The sequence below is a fragment of the Mus caroli genome, chromosome 10 (genome assembly GCF_900094665.2).
Source record: "Mus caroli chromosome 10, CAROLI_EIJ_v1.1, whole genome shotgun sequence".
Taxonomy (NCBI): Eukaryota; Metazoa; Chordata; class Mammalia; order Rodentia; family Muridae; genus Mus; species Mus caroli.
In genome coordinates, this window is record NC_034579.1 from 39,503,348 (window position 1) to 39,524,666 (window position 21,319).

The 21,319-nt window shown below is 45.0% G+C and overlaps 1 protein-coding gene across 1 annotated transcript in view; it reads right to left on the bottom strand.

The window, feature by feature from the left end:
- Crybg1 (crystallin beta-gamma domain containing 1) overlaps positions 1–21,319 on the bottom strand; it is a 196,654-nt gene that overhangs the window by 16,717 nt on the left and 158,618 nt on the right. The window contains exons 7-13 of the mRNA XM_021174985.2: positions 20,867–21,026; positions 18,042–18,181; positions 10,539–10,665; positions 7,913–7,948; positions 6,626–6,783; positions 5,522–5,648; positions 5,286–5,431 (exon numbers count right to left, since the gene is read on the bottom strand). Coding sequence (XP_021030644.2) covers positions 5,286–5,431; positions 5,522–5,648; positions 6,626–6,783; positions 7,913–7,948; positions 10,539–10,665; positions 18,042–18,181; positions 20,867–21,026 — 894 coding nt within the window. The remainder of the gene's footprint in view (positions 1–5,285; positions 5,432–5,521; positions 5,649–6,625; positions 6,784–7,912; positions 7,949–10,538; positions 10,666–18,041; positions 18,182–20,866; positions 21,027–21,319) is intronic.

Sequence of the window (21,319 nt, forward strand, 5' to 3'; positions counted from 1 at the left end):
TCTTCTTCTTCTTCTTCTTCTTCTTCTTCTTCTTCTTCTTCTTCTTCTTCTTCTTCTTCTTCTTCTTCTTCTTCTTCTTCCTTCTTCTAAGTAAAAACTTCATTTCAACATAGATTTCTGCAGACAGATCTTAACAGGAAACTATCTATGCCTCATATACAACAAATCACAATGAATAATAAAACCCAGAAACAAAGAAAAGCACTTATTTCCAAATGGTATTTCCAACCTAACAGGTCTATAGAAAAACAAAGCTGAACCAGCTCTCAAGGTACCAAGGACATCACTTGCAATGTTCCCATGTCATCTTTGCAGTGACCCCAGGAAGGTGCAATCAGTCGAACCCACTCACTGATGCTACTTGCTGTGCAAAGGAAGTCTTTGAAGGGGAAACGGGTTTCTAATTCTATTCCATCCAACAGATTCTCAGTGTAGTCTCCACTAACTCACTGCCCTAATGAGCCGCTCACCATTTGAATGGCACACGTCACCCTCAGAACTTTCCAGATCTATTCCATTTCCTAAGGAGGACCCAGCATGTCCACTTCATGGACAGAAAGTCAGTCTGCTTACTCACACAGCAAACACTGACGTCCCATCTGCCACGTGCCAGAAACCAGACAGACATGAAGAATACAAAGATGGAAGAAGACAAATCCCCTGCCCTTGAGCTGTGTAGACAGAAGAGCATCACAAGTAACTATCTATTGTGACTGGAGGAGACCTGTCTGAAGTGATGCCGTCGGTTAAGGCCAGAACATGAGAAAGCCTGCAGCCGACAGGGCTTTGTGGCCTGCCTGTCATGTTCTTGCAGTGTCTGTATCACTACGGAAAAGGATTCCCACAAGAACAGCCACTCTGAAGAAACTACAGAAACTGAGTGGTCAGGAGAAGCTAAAGATCTCACATCTGAAAGCTCACCATCTCTGGCCATCTGAATGCAGAAACTGAGACCGGGGCTGCCTCAGAGAAGAAGTCCTTCCCACTCCCCCAGTATCAAACCTGCACTAGCAGTTCTTCAAAGGTCTGCATCCTGTGAGGTGAGGAGTTTGGAGGCCTGGATCTCTCTGTGGTCCTGACATTAACTTTCAAGAATGCTGACTGGGGCCAGGGAGTGGGGGCTCTTAACTTTTTAAAACTGTATTTTCAGGTATGAGGGAGGGAGCTGGCCAAGGGCCCTGTGCTGTGCCAGGGATGCTGCAGGGCACAGCTGACCTTCAGTGGCACCTCTGCACACACATCTCAGGTAAACCCATGGTTGCGGAGCAGTGACAACCACAACAGAGAGCCTGGCTCCAGCCATGAGTGCCTCTTCCTAAGGTAAACCACAAACACCACAACTTGCAAACAAAACAATAATTAAAGAACCCAGGTCACACCACAGAAAGCTGTGCCTGGGCTCTGGGCCTGTGGCAGCTCTGAGCACCAATGGTGTCAGGCCTTTTGGGTTGACTTTCAGGAGGGGAATCACCTGTGAAGAGAGACCCTCCGGAGATTCACCTGTGGCCAGGACAGGCGCCTGCCCCCCAGAGCCCTCTCAGGTCCTTGTTAGTAGTTGTTAAACTAACAGATGTGTGTTCCATTTCCCCATGGAATTATACAAACAGCTGGTAGGCAAACTCACAACAGAGTCAGTCTGTCTGACTCACTCAGATGGAAAAATGGAAGCAAGGAAGTGTATGAGACAGGGCTTGACCTGAGAGCAGAACGTCGTCCTGCGGCCCAGCTGAATCTTTGAGATCTCTAGTACAGAATCTATGTATACTTGGGACTCTTATGGAAATTCATCAGTGTCCTTGCTGAAGGGTTCGGTTCATGAGTTAGTTACTGCTGTGTTAGAGGATGGAGAGCAGGAGAAGAGAAATGGAACCTGGCTGGCCCTAGCCAAGGGGAACGAGGACAAACCTACCCGTCTGTGGAAGAGGAAAGGAAAAAGTTCAGAATAAGAACACTTGTCTTTGTTTATTTATTTAGGTTCTCATTGTATCCCTGGCTGGCCTAGAACTTGTTATGTAGACCAGGCTAACTTTGAACTCACAGAGATGCCTCTGCCTTCCGGAGTGCTGAGATTAAAGGTTTGGGCTGCAGCATTGGGCTTATTTTTGTCTGAACTCTATAAGTGTTTTGCTTTACTATTGGATGTTAAGACGTCAGCCCAGCTTCCACTGCTTGGGTCGGCGCAGCGCAGCGTGGGAGCTGTCAGCAGCTGTGAGCAGGAATTCTTCTGGGCTTTCCTAAGAACGGGAATGTGGTTCCTGGAAGGCTTAGTTGGTCTCATGAGCATCCTTCCTACCATTTCACAGCTAATGATCACAGGGATTTAACACCCTGTGATAGTGTGCCTCCAGGGAGACACAGGACAGGAGTTTCAAAAGCTTTGTTCTGTCTGCGCATGGAGGCATACATTGATAACACCCCATAAATATCCCACCCCCGATTTCCAGACTCACCCCACCACTGCACTTGGGAAGGCTTTGAAGAAAAAGGACTGAGCTCAAGGCCAGCATGGGCTGTATAACAAGACTACATCTCAAATAATAAAAGCAAGACAAAAAGTTTCTTCTGACTTTGAATTTTGTGATAAGAAATAAAGGATCCAAATCTAGCTTGGCACGGCAGTGGCGGCGCACAGCTGGAATCTCAGCACTCAGGAGGCAGAGGTGGGCTGATCTCTGTGAGTTTCAGGCCAGGCAGGGTCACATAGTGAGACCCTACCTTAAAATAGACAGACAGACAGAGAGACAAACAGACAGATGCCACCAAACAAAACAAAAATGAGGTTGCTTATTTACCAGTAAAAATTAAAACCATTAAAATAAGACCATTTTTCTTTGATGCTATCAAAAAAATGACTGGGTTAGTCATCCTCCCTTACGTTTCACGAGGCCTAGCACAGTACTGTCCAGCCCAGTTTTGTCTGCACACAGACTAGAACCCCCACCCCTGCTGTGCATCCCAGTGCATTCACCACCTCACAGCCTCGGTCCTGTGATCTGCTGAAGACATAACAGACCTCATTGGAGCTCTTCTACAGCCAGCACATTCAGGAAGAATGTGTGTGTGTGTATGGTACATGTGCTGTGTATGTGTGTGGGGTGTGTGTGTGTGTCTTACATGTGCTGTATATGTGTGGTATGTGTGTGTGTATGGTACATGTGCTGTATATGTGTGGTGTGTGTGTGTGCGTGTGTATGGTACATGTGCTGTGTATGTGTGGGGTGTGTGTGTGGGGTTCATGTGCTGTGTATATGTGGTACATGTGTAGTGTTTGCGTGTGTGTGGTATGCATGTGTATGTATGGTGTGTGTGTGTAGTGTATGAGTGTGTGCATGTGTGTGGTATATGTGTATGTGTGGTGTATGAGTGTTTGCATGTGTATGTTGTATGTGTATATGTGTGTGTATGTGTGTGGTGTATGTGGTGTAGGCATGTGTATGTAGTATGTATGTGTAGTGTGTATGTGTGTGGTGTATGTATGTTTGTGTGTGTTGTGTGTGTATGTGGTGTGTGTGTTATATGTGTGTGTATATGTAGTGTGTGTATGTATGTGTTTGTGTGTGTGTATGTAAAACTGTGCCTCCCTTCTACTTCCCCTAATACCAAACCTCAATTGCTAAAAAAAAAAAAAAAAAAAAAGACTGCCAAGAAATACAACTAAAAATGACTAAAACTAGAAAGATATAGAAGCCCAACATCCTATTGAAGGAAACTAATATGAAGCAAGCAGTGTGAGTAAGGAGGAAGGAAAACAGGCTCCGAGAATTATGTGCTGTGCTAACTCAGCCTACATCAACATCTACCGAGCATCCTCCAGCTTCCTCTGCTAGGTAGATGACTGACTGGCTAGTGACTGAAGAGCAAGGATACCTGGTGACTGTTTCTCCAAGACTGAATGGCTCACTACAACTTTTTCAGACAATAATAAGCATGATCTGAAATTACTGCAAAGACAGCACATTGTTTCCGGTGGCCTCTGCCCTGTGTTCAGACGACTCCTGGTTCTGGTAGACGGCCAGCTGTGATCATACCATGTGAACATACCATGTGAGGGCTAATGATGTGATACAGCCTAGTGACAAGTGACAACCTACGCAACGATGTAGTGACTAACAACACAAGTGTGTCCACTGTAGACACGTCAGACTCGCCAGGCTCTTGGGGGTAGGCCTCGAGAAATGTATTAGGGCTGAGGCCAGCCAGATTCAGTAGGCTAACACCAACTGCTTTCAATAGAACCAACGACTGCTTTCTTCCTGTCCTTTTAATAACATTACCACTTAGAAGAAATCAGCAGGGTCACGTGCTGGATCATGAGAACAGTTCCCTATGGCAGAGATCTGGTGTCCATCCTGATTCCTGGGGAGCCATATACTTCAATCATACCCACTGTGGAACTGACCCTAGGATGGCCACACCACAGCAGCACAGTCACCTCTCTACTTAAGGCATGTACTAATGACCCACGCCATGGAAGCAAGGTCAGACCTGGAACCTGAGCATGCAGTGAGTCGGGAGAACGAGAGTCAGCCACGGCTGAGGGCCACGGGTGAAGAGGCCCACCTCTGGAGAGCCCCGGGAACAAGCCCAGCAAACCGTTTTTGCTTGATTGGAATTGTCATTGTTACTGCTTCCAGACAGGATCTGACTATGTAACCCAGGCTGGCCTTGAACTCAGTCTTTCTGTTCCCACCTCTTCAGTGCTGAGAGCACAGGTCTGTGCTACTGCGCCCAGCCAGAAACAAAATCTTCTCTAGGCCTTTTTATTTGTGCAGCCAATAAGTTCTGTTTCTATCTCTTAGGCTGGTATGCCTGATCAGTTACTTCTGCCTCAGAGTCACGTCTCGGTAAAGACTTGGCATTGGTGAAAGCCACGGAAGGCTGGGGTAGGCAGATGCCAAGGTCAGGTAAGCTGACCACTCCAGGTAGTCTAAACAGTGGTTTTTATGTCAACATACTAGTGAGGGAGCACTGGCAGCCATAGCACTACAGGAGAGCCTACTGGGACTTTCTCCCACCCTCAAGGTCACTGCCAGCTTACTAACAATCCACCCATTTAGACAAAGGGCCGCATATTTCTACCATGACACCAAGAGGGGGAAAAAAGGTTACATCAGAATATTTTTAGGCCAGCCATGAAAGTGTCACAGCTGTAAATACCCAGGGGCTGAATTAATGTTTACCTGTGAGATATTTACTGAGGGCTGACTCTGCGTCACAGACTACTAATTTAACAGAAACCCGAGTGAAACCCAAGCTTCACCTCCTGGTGCCATTGCTTCACTTACACGCCACTCAGTACATTGATTGACTGTGTCTTCACTCCGTAGCCGGTCTCCTTCAAATTGGCAACAATTCCCAACACATCAATACTGGAGCCTTTGGAGCCGAAGTTCTTCTCACTGTACATTATCATGTGCGCATTTGAAAAATCCTATTAAGAACGAGAGATTCAAATGTAAAGGGTAGCCACTCATCATCCTGAAAGGACCTCACGTTGGCTGTTAGCTTCTCCTTAACTTACACTTAATATAGGCCGCAGAGACTGGAGCTCTCCATTGTAGCCTCCCCAGGCGTTCCAGTCCCTGTATTCTCCCTCCTCCAGCAAATACTGGTGGCCAGTGAAGCCGCACTTCTCATAAGCAACCCAGCTATGAGAGAAAGAGCAAGTGGCCGGTCAGACATTCGCAATGCTTCCTACGTGCCCCGTTTACTGACAAACACAAATATAATATTTGATGTGAATTTGTGAAATTCTCCAAGTTTAGAAAGGACAGCATACAAATTTATGTGCTTTTGTTAGAATTCTTTAATGTTTAAGAGAATTTGTTCAGAGAAAAACCTCAGGAAAAAAACCTAAGAAACATGTTAGAGTTCTGTAAAGGAGTGTAGTTGTGTGTATCTATGAGTATGTGTGTGTGTGTGGGTGTGCGCAAGCTTTTGGGTGTGGTGTATATGTATGTGTGTGCATTTGGATGTGTGGTTGTGTATGTAATTAAAATAAAGGGCTAGAGAGATGGCTCAGCAGTTAAGAGCACTTGTTTCTCTTGCAGAGGATCTCAGCAACCCACATAACAGCTAAACTGTGACTCCAGTTCCAGAGGCTCTGACGCCATCTTTTAGACTCCTCAGACACTGCACAGATGTGGTGCACAGACATACATGCAGGTGAGACTCTCATACGCATAAAATAAAGATAAATAATTAAAAATCTACACTTTTGCCTACTTACAAGACTGTTTCAGTATATGCTTTTACTAGAAATGTGCAAGATCTATAAAGTTTAAAAATATCATGAAAATTAGAAAGAAAATTAATAAATGATTCATTAGATTGGAACATGACACTTTAAAAATCAATCTGTACAGCTCTGTATGAGCTCCACACCAGACCCCCCTATAGTGTCCCTCCAGCCACTGTCACAAGTCCAGCTCGGCAGACCCTGCTGGGGATGATGTCATACAGACCCAGCATGTATGACGACAGCCTGGGGTTCAGTCTCCATGACGCCCTACTCTCCACAAAACATCACCAGACTATAATCAGGAATGTGTCTTTGGGGAAAAGAGGGCACATTTCTTATTTCATCAGGGAACAAGAGACATCTTACCATTACCCTTGTACTTACACGCCTCTTAGGACTTTCATAGACCCCACCGATGTAAAGGGCAAGTGGTTGTTTCCAGTTGTTTCTTCTGTCTCACCTCCTTCCATGATAAAACTACTCATTTCTGTTTCTAGCTCCATACACCTTCCTTCAAAGGAAGGCTTTTCATAAATAACTACCTGCAATAGAAGGGAGATATGCCAATAATTTGGAGAAGTTAACTAGCTAAAAAAAAATAGCTAAACATTGACCCTGTCATTCAATAGCACTTACTTGGGCTAGGGGTGTGGCTCTTGTCCAGCATGTGTGAGACCCTGGCTTCCAGCCCCCAGAAGACATAGCCAGAAAAACAAAACAAACAAACAAACAAACAAACAGCCCCAAGCTGGACATAGGGTATAGCCTACAATGCCAGGACTCAAGAGGACTAGGAAGAAAGATTCCAAGTCCACGGCAGCCATGGGCTACATAATAAAGGCTGCTTTGGCTCAGCAAAAACAGGTCCAGCAAGATGGCTCAGCAGGTAAAGGCTGAGTACAATTCTCCAGACTCACATGTGCCTACATGCCAACACACACACACACACACACACACACACACACACATGTAAACAACAACAATAAATAGCACTAAATCCTGGAATACAAATTAAAAATTTCTAATCATATATAAAAATCAACTACATGATAACACTTACTAGTTAAAAATTAAAAAGTTAAAAATCATTAGGTTCCCACCGATAGTGTGGAACACTCCAAAGGCAATGTTTAAAAGATATTAAAGAGCCAGAGTATTCTAAAGTTGATTTGAAAATGATAAAAAAAAAAAAAAAACATGGTGCATAGGACAGGTGTAGGAAACAGGGGCAACAGGTGCATCTGGAGCAGGGGGAGCTAGCTGCAGGATGGAGCTGGACTCATGGCTCAGTAGGGAGAGCTGGGGGATAGAGCTGGACTCACAGCTCAGCAGGCAAAGGCTGAGCTCAACCCCCCCCCCCCGGCCCCCCAAACCAGCTGAAAAGCTTAAAAGCTCTCTTCTGTTGCCAGCAATGGGCTCATCAATTAGCAAATCCAACCAGGAATGGTAAAGTTAATAGAACAGTGAACCTTGGAGGCCATGCTAAGATAACGGGTGCCATTAGCCTTTTCCTGAAGTTTAGTGGGAGGAAGATCTAGTGGTGAAGTCACATTAGCATCATATACTTAAAGATCGCTGAATAATTTCTCTCTTCCCTACCCCCTCACTTCTGGATGCACACCCACTCATATTCTCTCTCTCTCTCTCTCTCTCTCTCTCTCTCCTTCTTACCTTTGGATCTGTAGGGAATTCAACTTTACGGCCACCCTAAAACAAAACAAAACAAAAAACCAGCATAGTAAAAAATTCAGTTTCCACTGAGAGTGTCCAGTATTATCACAGTAGGTACAGTAGTTGAAGCACACAATGTAATTGGTTACTTTATGGTTTGTTTTAATTTATATAAGAAGATGCCAAAATTATCAAATGGAAATGAGGACATAAGACCATCTACAGCAGAGACGTACTGGACATGCACAGCTAGTTTGTGCTTCTGTTCTGTTTTTGATTTGTTTGCTTGTTTGTTTGAGTGCAGAGAAGTCAGACCCAGGGCCTTGCAATGCTGGCCAAGCCCTCCACCCCTGAGCTACAGTCAGGCCCCTTGGTTTATTTTGCTCTGTATTGTTTTTTAACTAGGAAATTTTCTTATACAATTTTAATTTGTATCCCAAGAGTCAGTGCTATGTGTTTCTTGTTCTTTTGAGACAGGGTCTCACACACCAGGAAGACCAGGCTAGCCTCAAACTTGGGATCATCCTGCCCCAACCTACTAAGACTTCTACCTCTGATTTCTCTCGCTAAATAACTCTTAGGTTTGATAACATCTCACAGGAAGTGAGTTCTACCTTCTGCCCAGGCAATCCAGCATGGGTGGGTCCTTCCCAGGCCACAGTCTTGACCTGCATTCCACTGCTCACTCTGATTCCACTCCCAGCAGCCTCGCCCTTTGTATTTCCTGCCTGGCCCTGGGAGGCATCTGACTTAGCAACCCATAGCCTACAAAAGTGTTAAAGTTCACCCAGCAGGAAATAATATAACTATTAGATAACAGCGAAAACCTCTCAAAAGATGGCATCATTACACTTTTGTATTAAGAGTGGGGTTGTTGTTGTTGTTTTTAAAGTAAAAAACAAAACAAAACTAGAATTAGAGAGGAGAGTGTTGCCTAAAAATACCGAACAGGCAGAAGTCAGTGGTTGATAAGCTGAGAGATTTCCCTCGATGTGTTTTTGTGAGCTTAAAAGCTGCAGCCAAATCTTCAAATGGCCCAAATAAACTGAAACCATAAATAGGCTAGCTCAACCAGCAAGCTAGCCCTTGTACAACCAAGGGGGTGCCTGCCTAAAATATAGTCTTTGAGGGCTGGAGAAGTGGCTCAGTGGTTAAGAGCACTGGTTGCTCTTCCAGAGGTCCTGAGTTCAATTCTATTAACTACATTGGTGGCTCATAACTATCTGTAACGGGATCCAATGCCCTCTTTTGGTGTGCATGAAAACAGAGCACTTGCATACATAAAATACATAAAAAGTCTTTAAGAAAAAATAATCTTTGGGGGGAGGTGCTCAATAAGCCTCAGTTTTAAAACCATCACATTGATTTTTAAGCTTGAAATAACTCTGTCATACATTACCAAAACTAATAAAACTGGGAACTTTGAAAGTGGATTTAATAATAAAAAATAAAAGGCCTCAAGTCATCTGCATTGATCTGCAGATAATCAAATCAGATGTATCTAACTTTCTAATCTGTCTCAGGCTGGCTCTGAAGATACTTGCAGTGTGGACTTTCACAAGCAAGTTCATAGCAGAAGCTTCACCCTGGTGTTCAGTGAGCACCTAGCATCAAGTGGCCCACATCAGAGCCTAGTGTGGTAGACTCATCCCACCTAAACCTTCATCCCAACAGAGCAGCCAGGGACCAGGGACGGGAGTGGGGGGGGGGGGGCAAGGAACTGGAAGCACAGGCTCCAGGTAAGGAGGATGAGTGTGGTGGTTTGTATACACTTGGCACAGAGAGTGGCACTATCAGAAAGTGTGGCCCTGTTGGAGTAGGTGTGTCACTGTGGAAGTCTGCTTTAAGACTCTCACCCTAGCTGCCTGGAAGCCAGTATTCTGCTAGCAGCCTCCAGATGAAGATGTAGAGCTCTCAGCTCTGTCTGCACCATGCCTGTCTGCCTTGCTTGGATGCTGCCGTGCTCCTGCCTTGATGATACTGGACTGTATCTCTGAACCTGTAAGCCAGCCCCAATGAAATGTTGTCTTTATAAGAGTTGCCTTGGTCATGGTGTCTGTTCACAGCATAACACCCTAACTAAGACAATGGGCATTGACCCCTCACCCCAGCTCCCCTTCACCACTCAGCCCTGCCTCCTGGCACTACCTCTGTGCTGGTCCTCAGCATTCCCTGTCCAGCTCTGTGCCTGCCCTGGCCTCACATGCATCCTCTGCCAGCTCCAGTGGGGGCAATTCCGCTCCCGTTTAAGATTTGGCTGTGCATTCAGATGGTTTTCCTAACTATGCCCCTGCTCTGCCTCTCGTCCCACCGAATGGGGTTGCTTCCACTTTCCACAAACAGTTCTTCACTCACTAGGCCTCTCTGGGCTGAAGTTGGTGCAGACATCTACGCTGTGAGGCAGAAGATGCTCTTCGTGCAAAGGGCATAGTCTTGTCCACCTTTCTTAACCAGGAAGTTGTTTCTACTCTTTCTATCCAGCAATAGGACTCACCTCCCTGTTTGTCACAGATGCATGTAAAGCAATAAAAGCTACTTTTATTGTTCAAAGCCACATCTGGTAGATTATGGAGGTCAAGCTAAGAGACTTGCTGCCTTCAGAAAACCAGCTTCAATGTCATGTTACCATTTTCAGAGGCCGCATGGATCCGATGTATGCTTCCTCGGTATCCCAGAAGGATAGGTCAGGGTATTCTCCGGGCTCCAGGATGAAGGGGACACCTTGGAATCCAGGCTCTTCATAGATCAGCCATCTGAATAACCACCACGGAAGCAAAGAAGCAGAACTCGTGGTTAATTTCTGTTCCCTCCTGCCTGGCACACAGGACCCCACTGACAGGAGGGCAAGAACAGAGGAGAGTATGGCCACTCTCCCAGAAATGGCTGTGCCTGGGCTTCAGAGGAGCCTGGCCTATGAGTTCCTCTTGGCTGGCTTGGCCACTTACTTTAAGCCATGTTATAACTGCTTTAACATGTAAATGTCTCTGTCACTTAGAGACCCCCAAGTTAGGCCATCTCAAGCCCTGTTCTAAGTTAATATTTCATTTGTAAATAAAGACTCCCAGTATTCTACACAGTGTCGAAATGTGTAGCAATGGATCCCTTCCAAAAGCCTAGAAGGAATCCCACCGAGAATTTCAGCCAGGCCTCAACAGTGCTGTGTCGAAATGTGTAGCAATGGATCCCTTCCAAAAGCCTAGAAGGAATCCCACCGAGAATTTCAGCCAGGCCTCAACAGTGCTGTCTCTATGAGGTTAAGCCACTTGCCCCAAGGCAGGGCTGCTGTGAACTGATCCCTGATTCCCTACTCTGTCAATCTTTCACAGCAGGTTTCTTCCCCACTGCAGGGAGTGTACCAAACACCGTCTGCCCTCGTCACTGTCCCAAGCATCCTCACTGTGTGCACCACTTAGCACACACTGCTGTCGTCAGAGGCCTGCAGGTCCAAGGGCTACCTGTTCCCAGGTGGCAACACCTTCTGAATGCTTGGTTCTGATCCTGAAGACATGAAATACCACATCCTTGTATCGGGCTTGTCAGCTGTCACTTCTGCTCTGGTCAGGAAGTGGCAGCCCCACCTACTCCTGAGCAAAGGCTAGGGAGCCATAAAAACATGCCCACTGGAGCTAAGTGCATGTCTGAGGGAGGGTGCAGCTACTGGAGAAGAGATTTGTATAATTCAGATGTTGCCTTCCCTCAGAAACACAGGCTAGCTCCTCCCCAGACTCTCCTTTCTGATGGCAACCCCATAAAGTGATATCAGTTAGTCTGGCTGAACCACCCACCTGGGGTACTCTACCAACCACACTATGTTACCAGATGTTGGACCAAATAATAGGGGTGCTTTTCTTCTGTTCCTGATTCTGGCTGAACACCCATTTTTAGTGAAAGTTCATATTAAAGATGCCCTTGGACCTTTTTTTGACTAATTACCCAGAGATTTGCCACCTAGTTCCTACTAAAGATCAGTCAATAGGTATACAAAAAACTAGGAGGCCCCATGGCCCGCAAGTGGAGACCAAAGCCAATCAACAGTGTTCTATGGCAAGATCACAGCCACACCAGGGGGGGGGGGGGGCAGCAGAGGAGCCAGGAGGCCTGGAGAACCATGCTGGGATGTTCTACTTAGCTAATCAAGATTTTTTTGAGTGTCCTTTTCTGTGCAAATGTTACACTTTAGAACAAGTTATCCAAGGAGGAAAGAAGCCTGTCTTTAAACAGCCTGCAGGACCTTTCTAAGCCAGAAAGCAGCAGGCTGGGGGTCACACTAACTTCCTGTATCTAAACCATGACAGTCAGGATGACACAAGCATTCCTGGAGCCCAAAGCTGCTCTGCAGGCATGCTACACACGGGCTTATTTATTTTTCTGTACAGTGGTGTTTTGCCTGCATATCTGTCTGTCTTATGATACCAGATCCCCTGGAAGTGGAGTTACAGACAGTTGTGAGCTGCTATTTGGGTTCTGGGGATTAAGCCCAGGTCCTCTAGAAGAGCAACCTGTGCTCTTAACTGCTGAGCCATCTCCCTAGACTCAAAATGATGTTTTCCAAGTAGCCTTCTCTTGAGGGCTTTCCTCCTCTGGGCTGATCTGTAACGGATATTCCATCTGATACTAAAAGTCCACTCTCCTTGGAGCTCGTGGGTTAGTCACACAGCATCTGCAGAAAGTGAGGGAATCTGCTAGGAGCAGAACATACAAACTGGTGAACTTGCAAGGCTGTGTCCTGAAAGGCCTCCCTCCATGAACCAGTGCTAGGGACCTTCTGAGTGACTGGGACAGATATTCACATACGCAGGTGCTCTCGGGAATCTGAAACTCATAAAAACTCATAGAAAATTCCCCGCCTTAGGAGAGTGGGGAATTTTCTTCAGGCAATGCCATTTCCGTTTCTAGAGAGATATTTTCCTTCTCCATTGAACTGAGGTAACGAGCTTTGCTCATTATAAACTATGGTTTGTAATCACACCAATGGTAGTGCAAGATTATCTTTAACCATCATGAATATTCATAAGTGTATGCATAAAATATATGTGATGAATGTTCATGAATGTATTAATAAGAATCATACATAAATACTCCTGAACAACAGCCATAATCTGTATATTAAAAATATGTGTTACCATTCCTTTAGAAATACCCTTTTGTTCCATAAGAAAAATCAGTCTTTTGGGGGGCGGGGGGAGGGTGGCTCAAGACAGGGTTTCTCTGTGTAGCCCTGGCTGTCCTGGAACTCACTCTGCAGACCAGGCTGGCTTCGAACTCAGAAATTCGCCTGCTTCTGCCTCCCAAGTGCTGGGATTAAAGGCGTGTGCCACCACAGATCTTGGCTTTTTTTTTCTTTCCTTTTTAAAATCAGTCTTAGGATGTGTATTTGTTCTTAGAACAATTAACGTGTAAACTGGCCACCTAGGAGGCAACACTAGACGGAGCATGCCCAGCTGGGTCCTAGGAGATGTGACTGGACATAAATATTGGCCAAATATTTATGAAAATTAACTGAAAATTAAATGTGAGGTTATTCAAAATTTGTGAATAACTTGGCAAAGGAGGGATGTGGGAGGCCCCGTGTTAACTAAGCAAGTAAACTTGATGACATCATCGGCAGGCAGGTGGATAGTTTGTCATGTGATGTTGCATCGCCAATACATGGCGCCCCCTCACAGGAAGTGCCCTGGCCCAAACCATCCAACCTAAATCTAATCATACCTTTGTATCTAACCCTTCATATAGACAACACTCAGAGAATCAAAGGATCACAGGAAAAGAAACACTCAGAAAAAAACCTATGCTCTAAGACAGCCGGCCAAAGGTCTCAACAGCTCAGGGGTCATTGCAGTAAAGGAGGGGGCAGAAAGATGGTTAGAGACAGAGGAATAGGAAGTCTGCTGTGAGATGGTGTCTCCTAGAAATGTCAGGGAAGCTGCACTCCTGAGCCTTCATCAACACAGCTGCCTGACCATGACCTGAACTGCATGGCAGCCATGCCAGCGTGGAAAGGGATGGATGATGTGGAAAGGGAGTGGTCATGAGCTCCACCCCAGACACAGAACCACAAACAACTAAGGGTGGAGGGGGAGGACGTCCTCCCCAGGGAAGAGCCCCGAAATTGGTTATCCAATGCCAAATGGTCACCCCCGAAATATATTCCCATATCACTAATACTATCAGGGCTGGGAAGGTTTTATATATATATATTGTGTGTGTGTGTGTGTGTGTGTAGTGGAAATTTCTGGATGTCACTTTCTGGATGTAGACTCATGATGTTTTGCTGAAGCGTAACCCGTTGAGAGGACCCCTGATGCTTGGGGAGATTATAAGTATGACCCAACAGACAGTGATGGGAGCTTGCCTAGCTACCCATGCACATGCTGGTCTCAAGTCTTAGCTGATCTACAAGCGTCCTCACTGTGTGCACCACTCAGCCTGCTGAGTGCTTGCTTCTGATCTGAAAGACATTGCAATACCACACTCACAGGAGAATACTTACAGTTACTATAACACAGCAATGAAAACCACAAAAACACGGGCAACCCAATGGATGTGTGCGCAGAGGGGGATGGGACCAGAGCAAGTGACAGGGATCTACAACACATTTAGGTCAAGTTTGTGTCATTATCAGCCTCCGAAAATCACATGTAGACAAAAGCCTTCTGTAGATGACAACTATTTTTAGTAAAAGTGAGAGAAGCACATTTGGCTAGGGAGAAAGCAGTCGCTTCATTTCAAATCATCGGAACTCTCCAGCTAACAGCCCTGGTGCAGACAAGGGGGCCCGCCTGTCTTCCTTGCTTAAATTGTATGCTCCCTCTGATGTTCTAAAATTCTTTGTTTTTATTAAAACACACCCTAGAACTACGCAAGCCTGCCTTTGCCTCCAGGAGGACGGAGCTAAGATTAACTAGCTGCTAATGCAGAGAGGTTTAGATATCAGTCATATTCAACAGAATTTGAAAAGCAAATTTAGTTAAGAATTACTCATTTCCTCAAGAAAGAATCTGAGAAGGCCAGTAACACCCTTATACATGTGCAGAGGAACTTAATCTAGAGTGAACAGGCCCAGGAACGTGTTTCCTAATGGGATAAAGAAAAAGACTCCCCCATCCCCCCACCCCGACTCCACCCCCAGGACTTCTCTGCTCACACATTTACAACACCATACCAATGGCAGCAAGATGAGCTGGGTGCTTATTACCAGTTAACCCCTCAACCTAGCCAGATGTGGTGGCTCACATCTGTAACCCCACACTAGGCAGAACAGGGTGGATGAAGAGAGTAAGCCAGATACAAACAGTCCTCTCAGCTCAGCCAGACTTCCTTGGAGATCTGTAAAAGCATTAATGTCCCGAGCTCAGCAACAGAGTTCAGTGGACTTTGAACAGGCATTGTAAGGCGGCTTTCACAAGGCTACTGGCACAGAAGGGAAGAGCCAAAGAAGACATCCAAAGGCAGTGGTCAGAAAGATACTTTCTCTTATGGGGCCCCCAATCTCTCAACATAAACTGCCTAAGGCACATAAGGTTTTTTCCTTCAACCATAGCCACTGGCCTCTGGGATCTCAAGTAGTAAATAATTTAATGTCTTCTCAATGGTCATTCTTCCTTTTAAAACTTGCTTTAATCTGCGTCTCCCACCTACAATGCTGGGGACTGACTCCAGGCAATCTGCCCATGAGGTAAGTGTTCTAACTGTGAGTTACATCCACAGCCCTTCCATCCCTTCTCCAAGTGAAGGACTCGCAGGTTGTACCAGCAACCTTTCCCTGCAACCCAGGCCCACACTTCTGAGTACCCTCCTGCCCGCTGTGTGTGAACTTGCAGTGGATCTCAGATTTAACCAGTCCAAAAACAACTTCTGAACTCCCCTCTTCCCTCCACACTCTTCCTGCAGGTCCCATCTTAGAATAGGCCAAGCTTCCAAGCCCCTGTACCTACATAAAACTTATCAGCAAATGCAATCAGTTCTGCCTTTAGAATGTGCCTCAGGTCTCCTGCCTCCACTCCCACAGGAACTAAGCCACATGACCTCCTGCCCGTATGACTAGAATTGCTTCCCTACAGCTTCCCTCTCTCCATCCCTTGACAGCCTACCTCTTTATAGCAGCCAGTAATCCTAAATTCTGCCCTAGTAAGTGCCCCCACTGTTGACAAGACATCCCCATGCTCTCCCTGCTACTCACTCACTTACAGAGGGGCAGGTACAATGGCTTAGACACACCCCTCAAAATGCCTTGTAGAAACTTAACCTCCACTGGGAGGTACTAAGAGGGGATCAGGCAGGACCTTTAAGAGGTAACTCAGTCATCAATTCAGTCACAGGGCCTCTTTCCTCATGGATGGAGTCATGGAAAATAGACTAAGATAGAGGGCTGCTTTTTTTCTAGGTGCATTTCAAAATTTTAGACAAATGAAAGAACAATCAATCACAAAGGAGGTAGCTAATCTACAACTTAATCCCTGTTACAAAGTCCTAGATAAATCACCGTCCTTGACTTGAGTACCTCTTTCGACAAGAGACTGTCTACTGAGCAAGGCAGCTGCTTCCATCTCACCCATCAGGAGGCCAAGGCTTACTTCTCGGTCTCTCGCTGCTTCCTGCAGGTTCCCACGGACCACCAGAAAACAGACGGAATTTCTTCTACCTTTCATTCCTTCAAAGATGGCTGCTACCCACCCCAAGCCAAAGCCCCACCGTCTCGCTTCCTACAGTCACCCAGACATTTCCAGTTCATGATTTCAGAGGACTGAAAATGGGAATTTGTGGTCTGCAGGTTACCCGGCTCCTCCAGCCTGCGCGAGCACACTACTTTCCATGGTAACAACAATGGTAAACTAAGACTCACAGCAGCCAACAGGACACCCAAGACACGACTGACTGAGGAATGCTTTCTCGTTTGCTCAGGGTATCTTAGGTCGCTTTCTAAGACACACTATAAAACTATGAAACCTTTGGCTGCACGTTCCACTCATAAAATCCTGCCAGTGTGCTCGGAATATGTAAGTGATTATATATTATATACAGTACCATTGATCTAATTATGCATCTCAGAAAACATACACAAAAATAAAATGTTTAAAAGAGAAGAGATTTGGGTGCAAAATGGCCCCGTGGGATAAAAGTGTGAGATGCCACGCCAGACGACCTGAGCTCCGTACTCTGTGCCTATATGTTGGAAAGAGAAACTGAAAAACTGATCTCTAAAAGCTGTCCTCTGACTTCTACACACATACACACATCTATATGTCTACACACATGTACACACACCATAAGTAAAGAAATAATTGTAGTAACTTTTCTTTTTCTTTTCTTTTTTTGGTATTTGGTTTTTAGTTTTTGGATTTCTCTGTATAGCCCTGGCTGTTCTGGAACTCACTTTGCAAACCAGGCTGGCCTCGAACTCAGAAATTCGCCTGCCTCTGCCTCCCGAGTGCTGGGATTAAAGGCATGCGCCACCACGCCCGGCTGTAGTAACTTTTCTAAAGAAAGATTTTATATAAAATATTGAACAACTTTGATGGGGGGTTTTCTAGCGTTTCGGCAGATACCTTCTGTGTGCCTGGGGTTTGGGCTCTGCTTCAGAGACCACGTGCTCTGTCCTGCACCTCTACTTTTTATCTTCATCCCCCCCTGTCTCAGATATCCTTATTTCCTTCAAAATATTCTTACAGTTTCATGAAGCTTGTGTAGGTTAGATCACTTATAAGACAGTCCCACACAACAGCACTTTATATAAGACAGCAGCCAACACAGCAGCATTGTGTAACAATGGCTAAGGAAGTATCTTCTGCTTCAGCCCATCCCACTTGAAATACTGAGTTATGTCCTTGGAATACACCATGTATATAAGGTGTATATACACCAAGTGTATAAGGCACTGCTCAGCTGTGAATGGCTAGGTTTCTCTGTGATAAAGGAAAAGAAAGGCCTATGTAGAAACTCTGTTTTCCATGGCTGGGATATAGCTTAGTGGTAAAGTCCTTGCCTAGCATCTCAGCACAGGAAACGGGGAGGTGGGTGAAGAGGAGTGGGGGTGGGTGGTGGTTCAGCACCTAGAGCACTGAATCCCTACATCCTCTTTAGTATTCCTGATGAAGCCTCATTAAGACTGAATTTGAAATGGAAGACTTACGTGCCCCAGTGCACTTTGATGGAACACGTCTTCTGCATCACAGGGAAGCCCTGCATTTCCTCAGTGTCATCAAAGTACGAGTTCAGGAGTCCTAACCCTTCAGGCTCAGTAAACAAGTCGATCTGACTAATTCTGTAATCCTGTAAGAAAAAAAAATGCCCACATACATATATATTACAGATACAATAACTATACCATATATGCTGAACTTGCAATAAGCTCATTATTCTTTCTTCTACGATAACTAAAAATGTCATTTTTTTAAAAAATTAATGTATAGGTGTGAGTGCCGGCATGTATATCACTTGCATGCCTTGTCCTAGTGGTGGAACTGGAGTTACAAACAATTGTGTTAACAAAGCGTATTTAGAAGATACAGAGAAAAATAGGAAGAGGAGGAGGAAAAAGGAGAGGGGGGAGGAGGAGGAAGGGCTAGAGAGATGGCTCCGTGGTTAAGAGTGCTTGCTGCTCTTGCAGAGGACAAGAGTTCAGTTCCCAGCACCCACAGCAGGCTTCTGGAGACCCCGTGCGACTCCAGCCGCAGAGGATCTGACACACTCTTCTGGATTCCACAGGCACTACACTCATGTGCACACAGCCCCCTACACACATACACATACACAATTAAAAATATCACCGTATAAAGCTGAAAGGATAAACAATGTGAGAAACAACCTTAAGAGCCATTGTAATTGGAAATAGCAAATAAATGTTGATAAATCACTTAAGTACTACACGGGAACGAATAACACACCCTCTCAATGAAGTGTAATGTGCAGCTGAGCCTCCAGCCAAGCGGTAACATGAAAAGCTTTTGTTGTATTAGCAAACAGGAGCTATATCCCTGAGCTTCCTTCCTGCACATACCTGGAGCTTTGCCTTAATCAATATGCATCAGTTGGGACTCATGGTAAGCAGTTACTCACAGGATTGTGATCTTGGGGAATAATCACGAAGACAGAAAAAAAAATGACTGAGAATGGAAATGTTGAATAGAAAAGGGACAATAGCATTGTATTTACGGCACATTAGAATTATGCAAACAGGAGATTGAATATGACCAACCAGAGGGCAAGAACTCCAATAAGTGAAGGAACAGACACAAATCATGGTAGCAAACTTCAGATGACTGCTGTAAACAAGGCTTTATTACACATATTATTTGAGCAATAAATAAAAAATATAGGTGTGTGCTACATTCATATGTAAATGCAAAATATTCCACCGAGAGGACATCTTAAAATAGTGTTCCTCGGAGCTGAAGGGTTGGCTCAGTGGTTAAGAGCACTGGTGGCTGTTACAAAGGACTGGGGTTCAATTCTTAGCACCCACATGAAGGCTCACCACCTCCTTGTGCACCAGACACGTGTGTGGTGCACAGACATAAAAGCAGGGAAAACACTCATATACATAAAATAATGAAGTAGTAGTTCTCATATCTTACATGACTTATCACACTATCTACCCTACTTGAAACAAAAAGTACACTGGTGATGATGAAATACGCCTATTATTCTGAGAGCTACGGCTACACAGAGACATGGCTGCAACGTTAGAGACAGCTTGAACTACAGAGTCAGTTCATGCCAAAACCTACTAGAAGATAAACCCTTTGGAGTAATGGTCGTCATCTAAGTCCCCATCAATGCTGACCTGGAGTGTGATCCCAGTGTGTGAAATGGAAACAGAAAGACCAGGAAGTTCAAGGCCAGCATGAGCTACCCAAGACTGTCTTCAAACAAACTAAAGGAAGCACTGACCTAGGAAAGAGGCAGCACTTCTCTCTGCTTCTTTCTTCCCATCTTAGAAGCTTCCACTTTTCTCTACTGCACTCTCCCTCTATTGTATAACGTTATTATTTAATCTTCCATTTGTATGACACCAGAAATTACACGCTTACGAAGAAACATGTTGACTGCACCTTCTTTAAAAAATAAGCAGGAAGTTCTAGCCACTTCTGTAACTGACCTCAAATATCTCAAATACTCTGGGCTTCTGTTGTCTAGAGGAAAGATTTATTTGGGCTCATAGGTTCAAGGGTCGTTGCTTGGATCTAAGATGAGCCTGGATCTCACTGTAGCATATGTGAACAGGGCAGGTCACCGAATGGCAGCCAGGAAGCAGAGACACAGAGCGATTCAAATGATTATTTTAAATCCACATACAATCTGAGCTGAGCCATCAACTAAACTATTTCTTTACTGTCTTTCTAGAGCAAAATACCTTACAGTCCTTAAGGAAAGTAGAACTTCATGTAGACATAAAATACTAAGCAAGGGACTGGAGGGACGGCTCAAAAGTTAGAGCATTTGCTGTGATTACAGAGGATCAGAGTTCACCCCCCCCCCCTTACCGATGTCACCGACTCAGAGCCACCTGCAATTCCAGCTCCAGGGGACAGGGGACCTCATACCCTCTTCTCGCCTCCATGGGCAAGTATACATATAGACACAAGAACACACACACACACACACACACACACACACAGAGAGAGAGAGAGAGAGAGAGAGAGAGAGAGAGAGAGAGAAAGAAACCAGTCAGTTCATAGAGAATGCATGGCAGCCAGGTTCCTTAGTAAGCGGCTCCTTTGGGGTGCGAGTGGAAGGCAGAGTGAAAAGTGTACCTAATAGATTTATCATGAAAATGTCTAATGAGTATACTGTTTCTTTTCTAATTATGATATATAACTATTTATATTATAAAACACATATCCATTGAGTAACAATCAAATGCTTTTTTCATTTATTTCATAAATTGATTCCCTTAAAATTATCTCTGACACTCATCTCCATGTGCTGAGTGAAGTCCACATTTCTATAACCTACCTGAACCACGTGTCTGATGGAACCAATCACTACAGGTTTATCAGACTCTGCTTCTTCATCCAAAATTTCCTCTGTTCCCCAGATACTAGAGAGTTCCAATTCACCTTCTTCTAGAGCAAGAGAATGCCCTTCAAAATTGGCTTTCTCATACAAAATCCAACTGCGAATAAAACACAGAAAAGCCATTATCTGTTATGGTGGTTGTTTAATTCTGGCCAATACATACTGTACACCACTAACTAGAAATAGCATAAGCTCTGCCCTAGGACCAACATTACTGGGTTTCATGAAGCCTCAGATAATTAAAAACCTCTACAGATACTTTGGAGAATGTTTGAGTTATCACTGTGATAGAGTGCCCATGTTCATGGAACTGACAAGGGAGACTGTCATATGTGCTCTTGGATGAACTGTCCCCTCTCATGTATGGTATTACACATTTCTCTTAAAGGT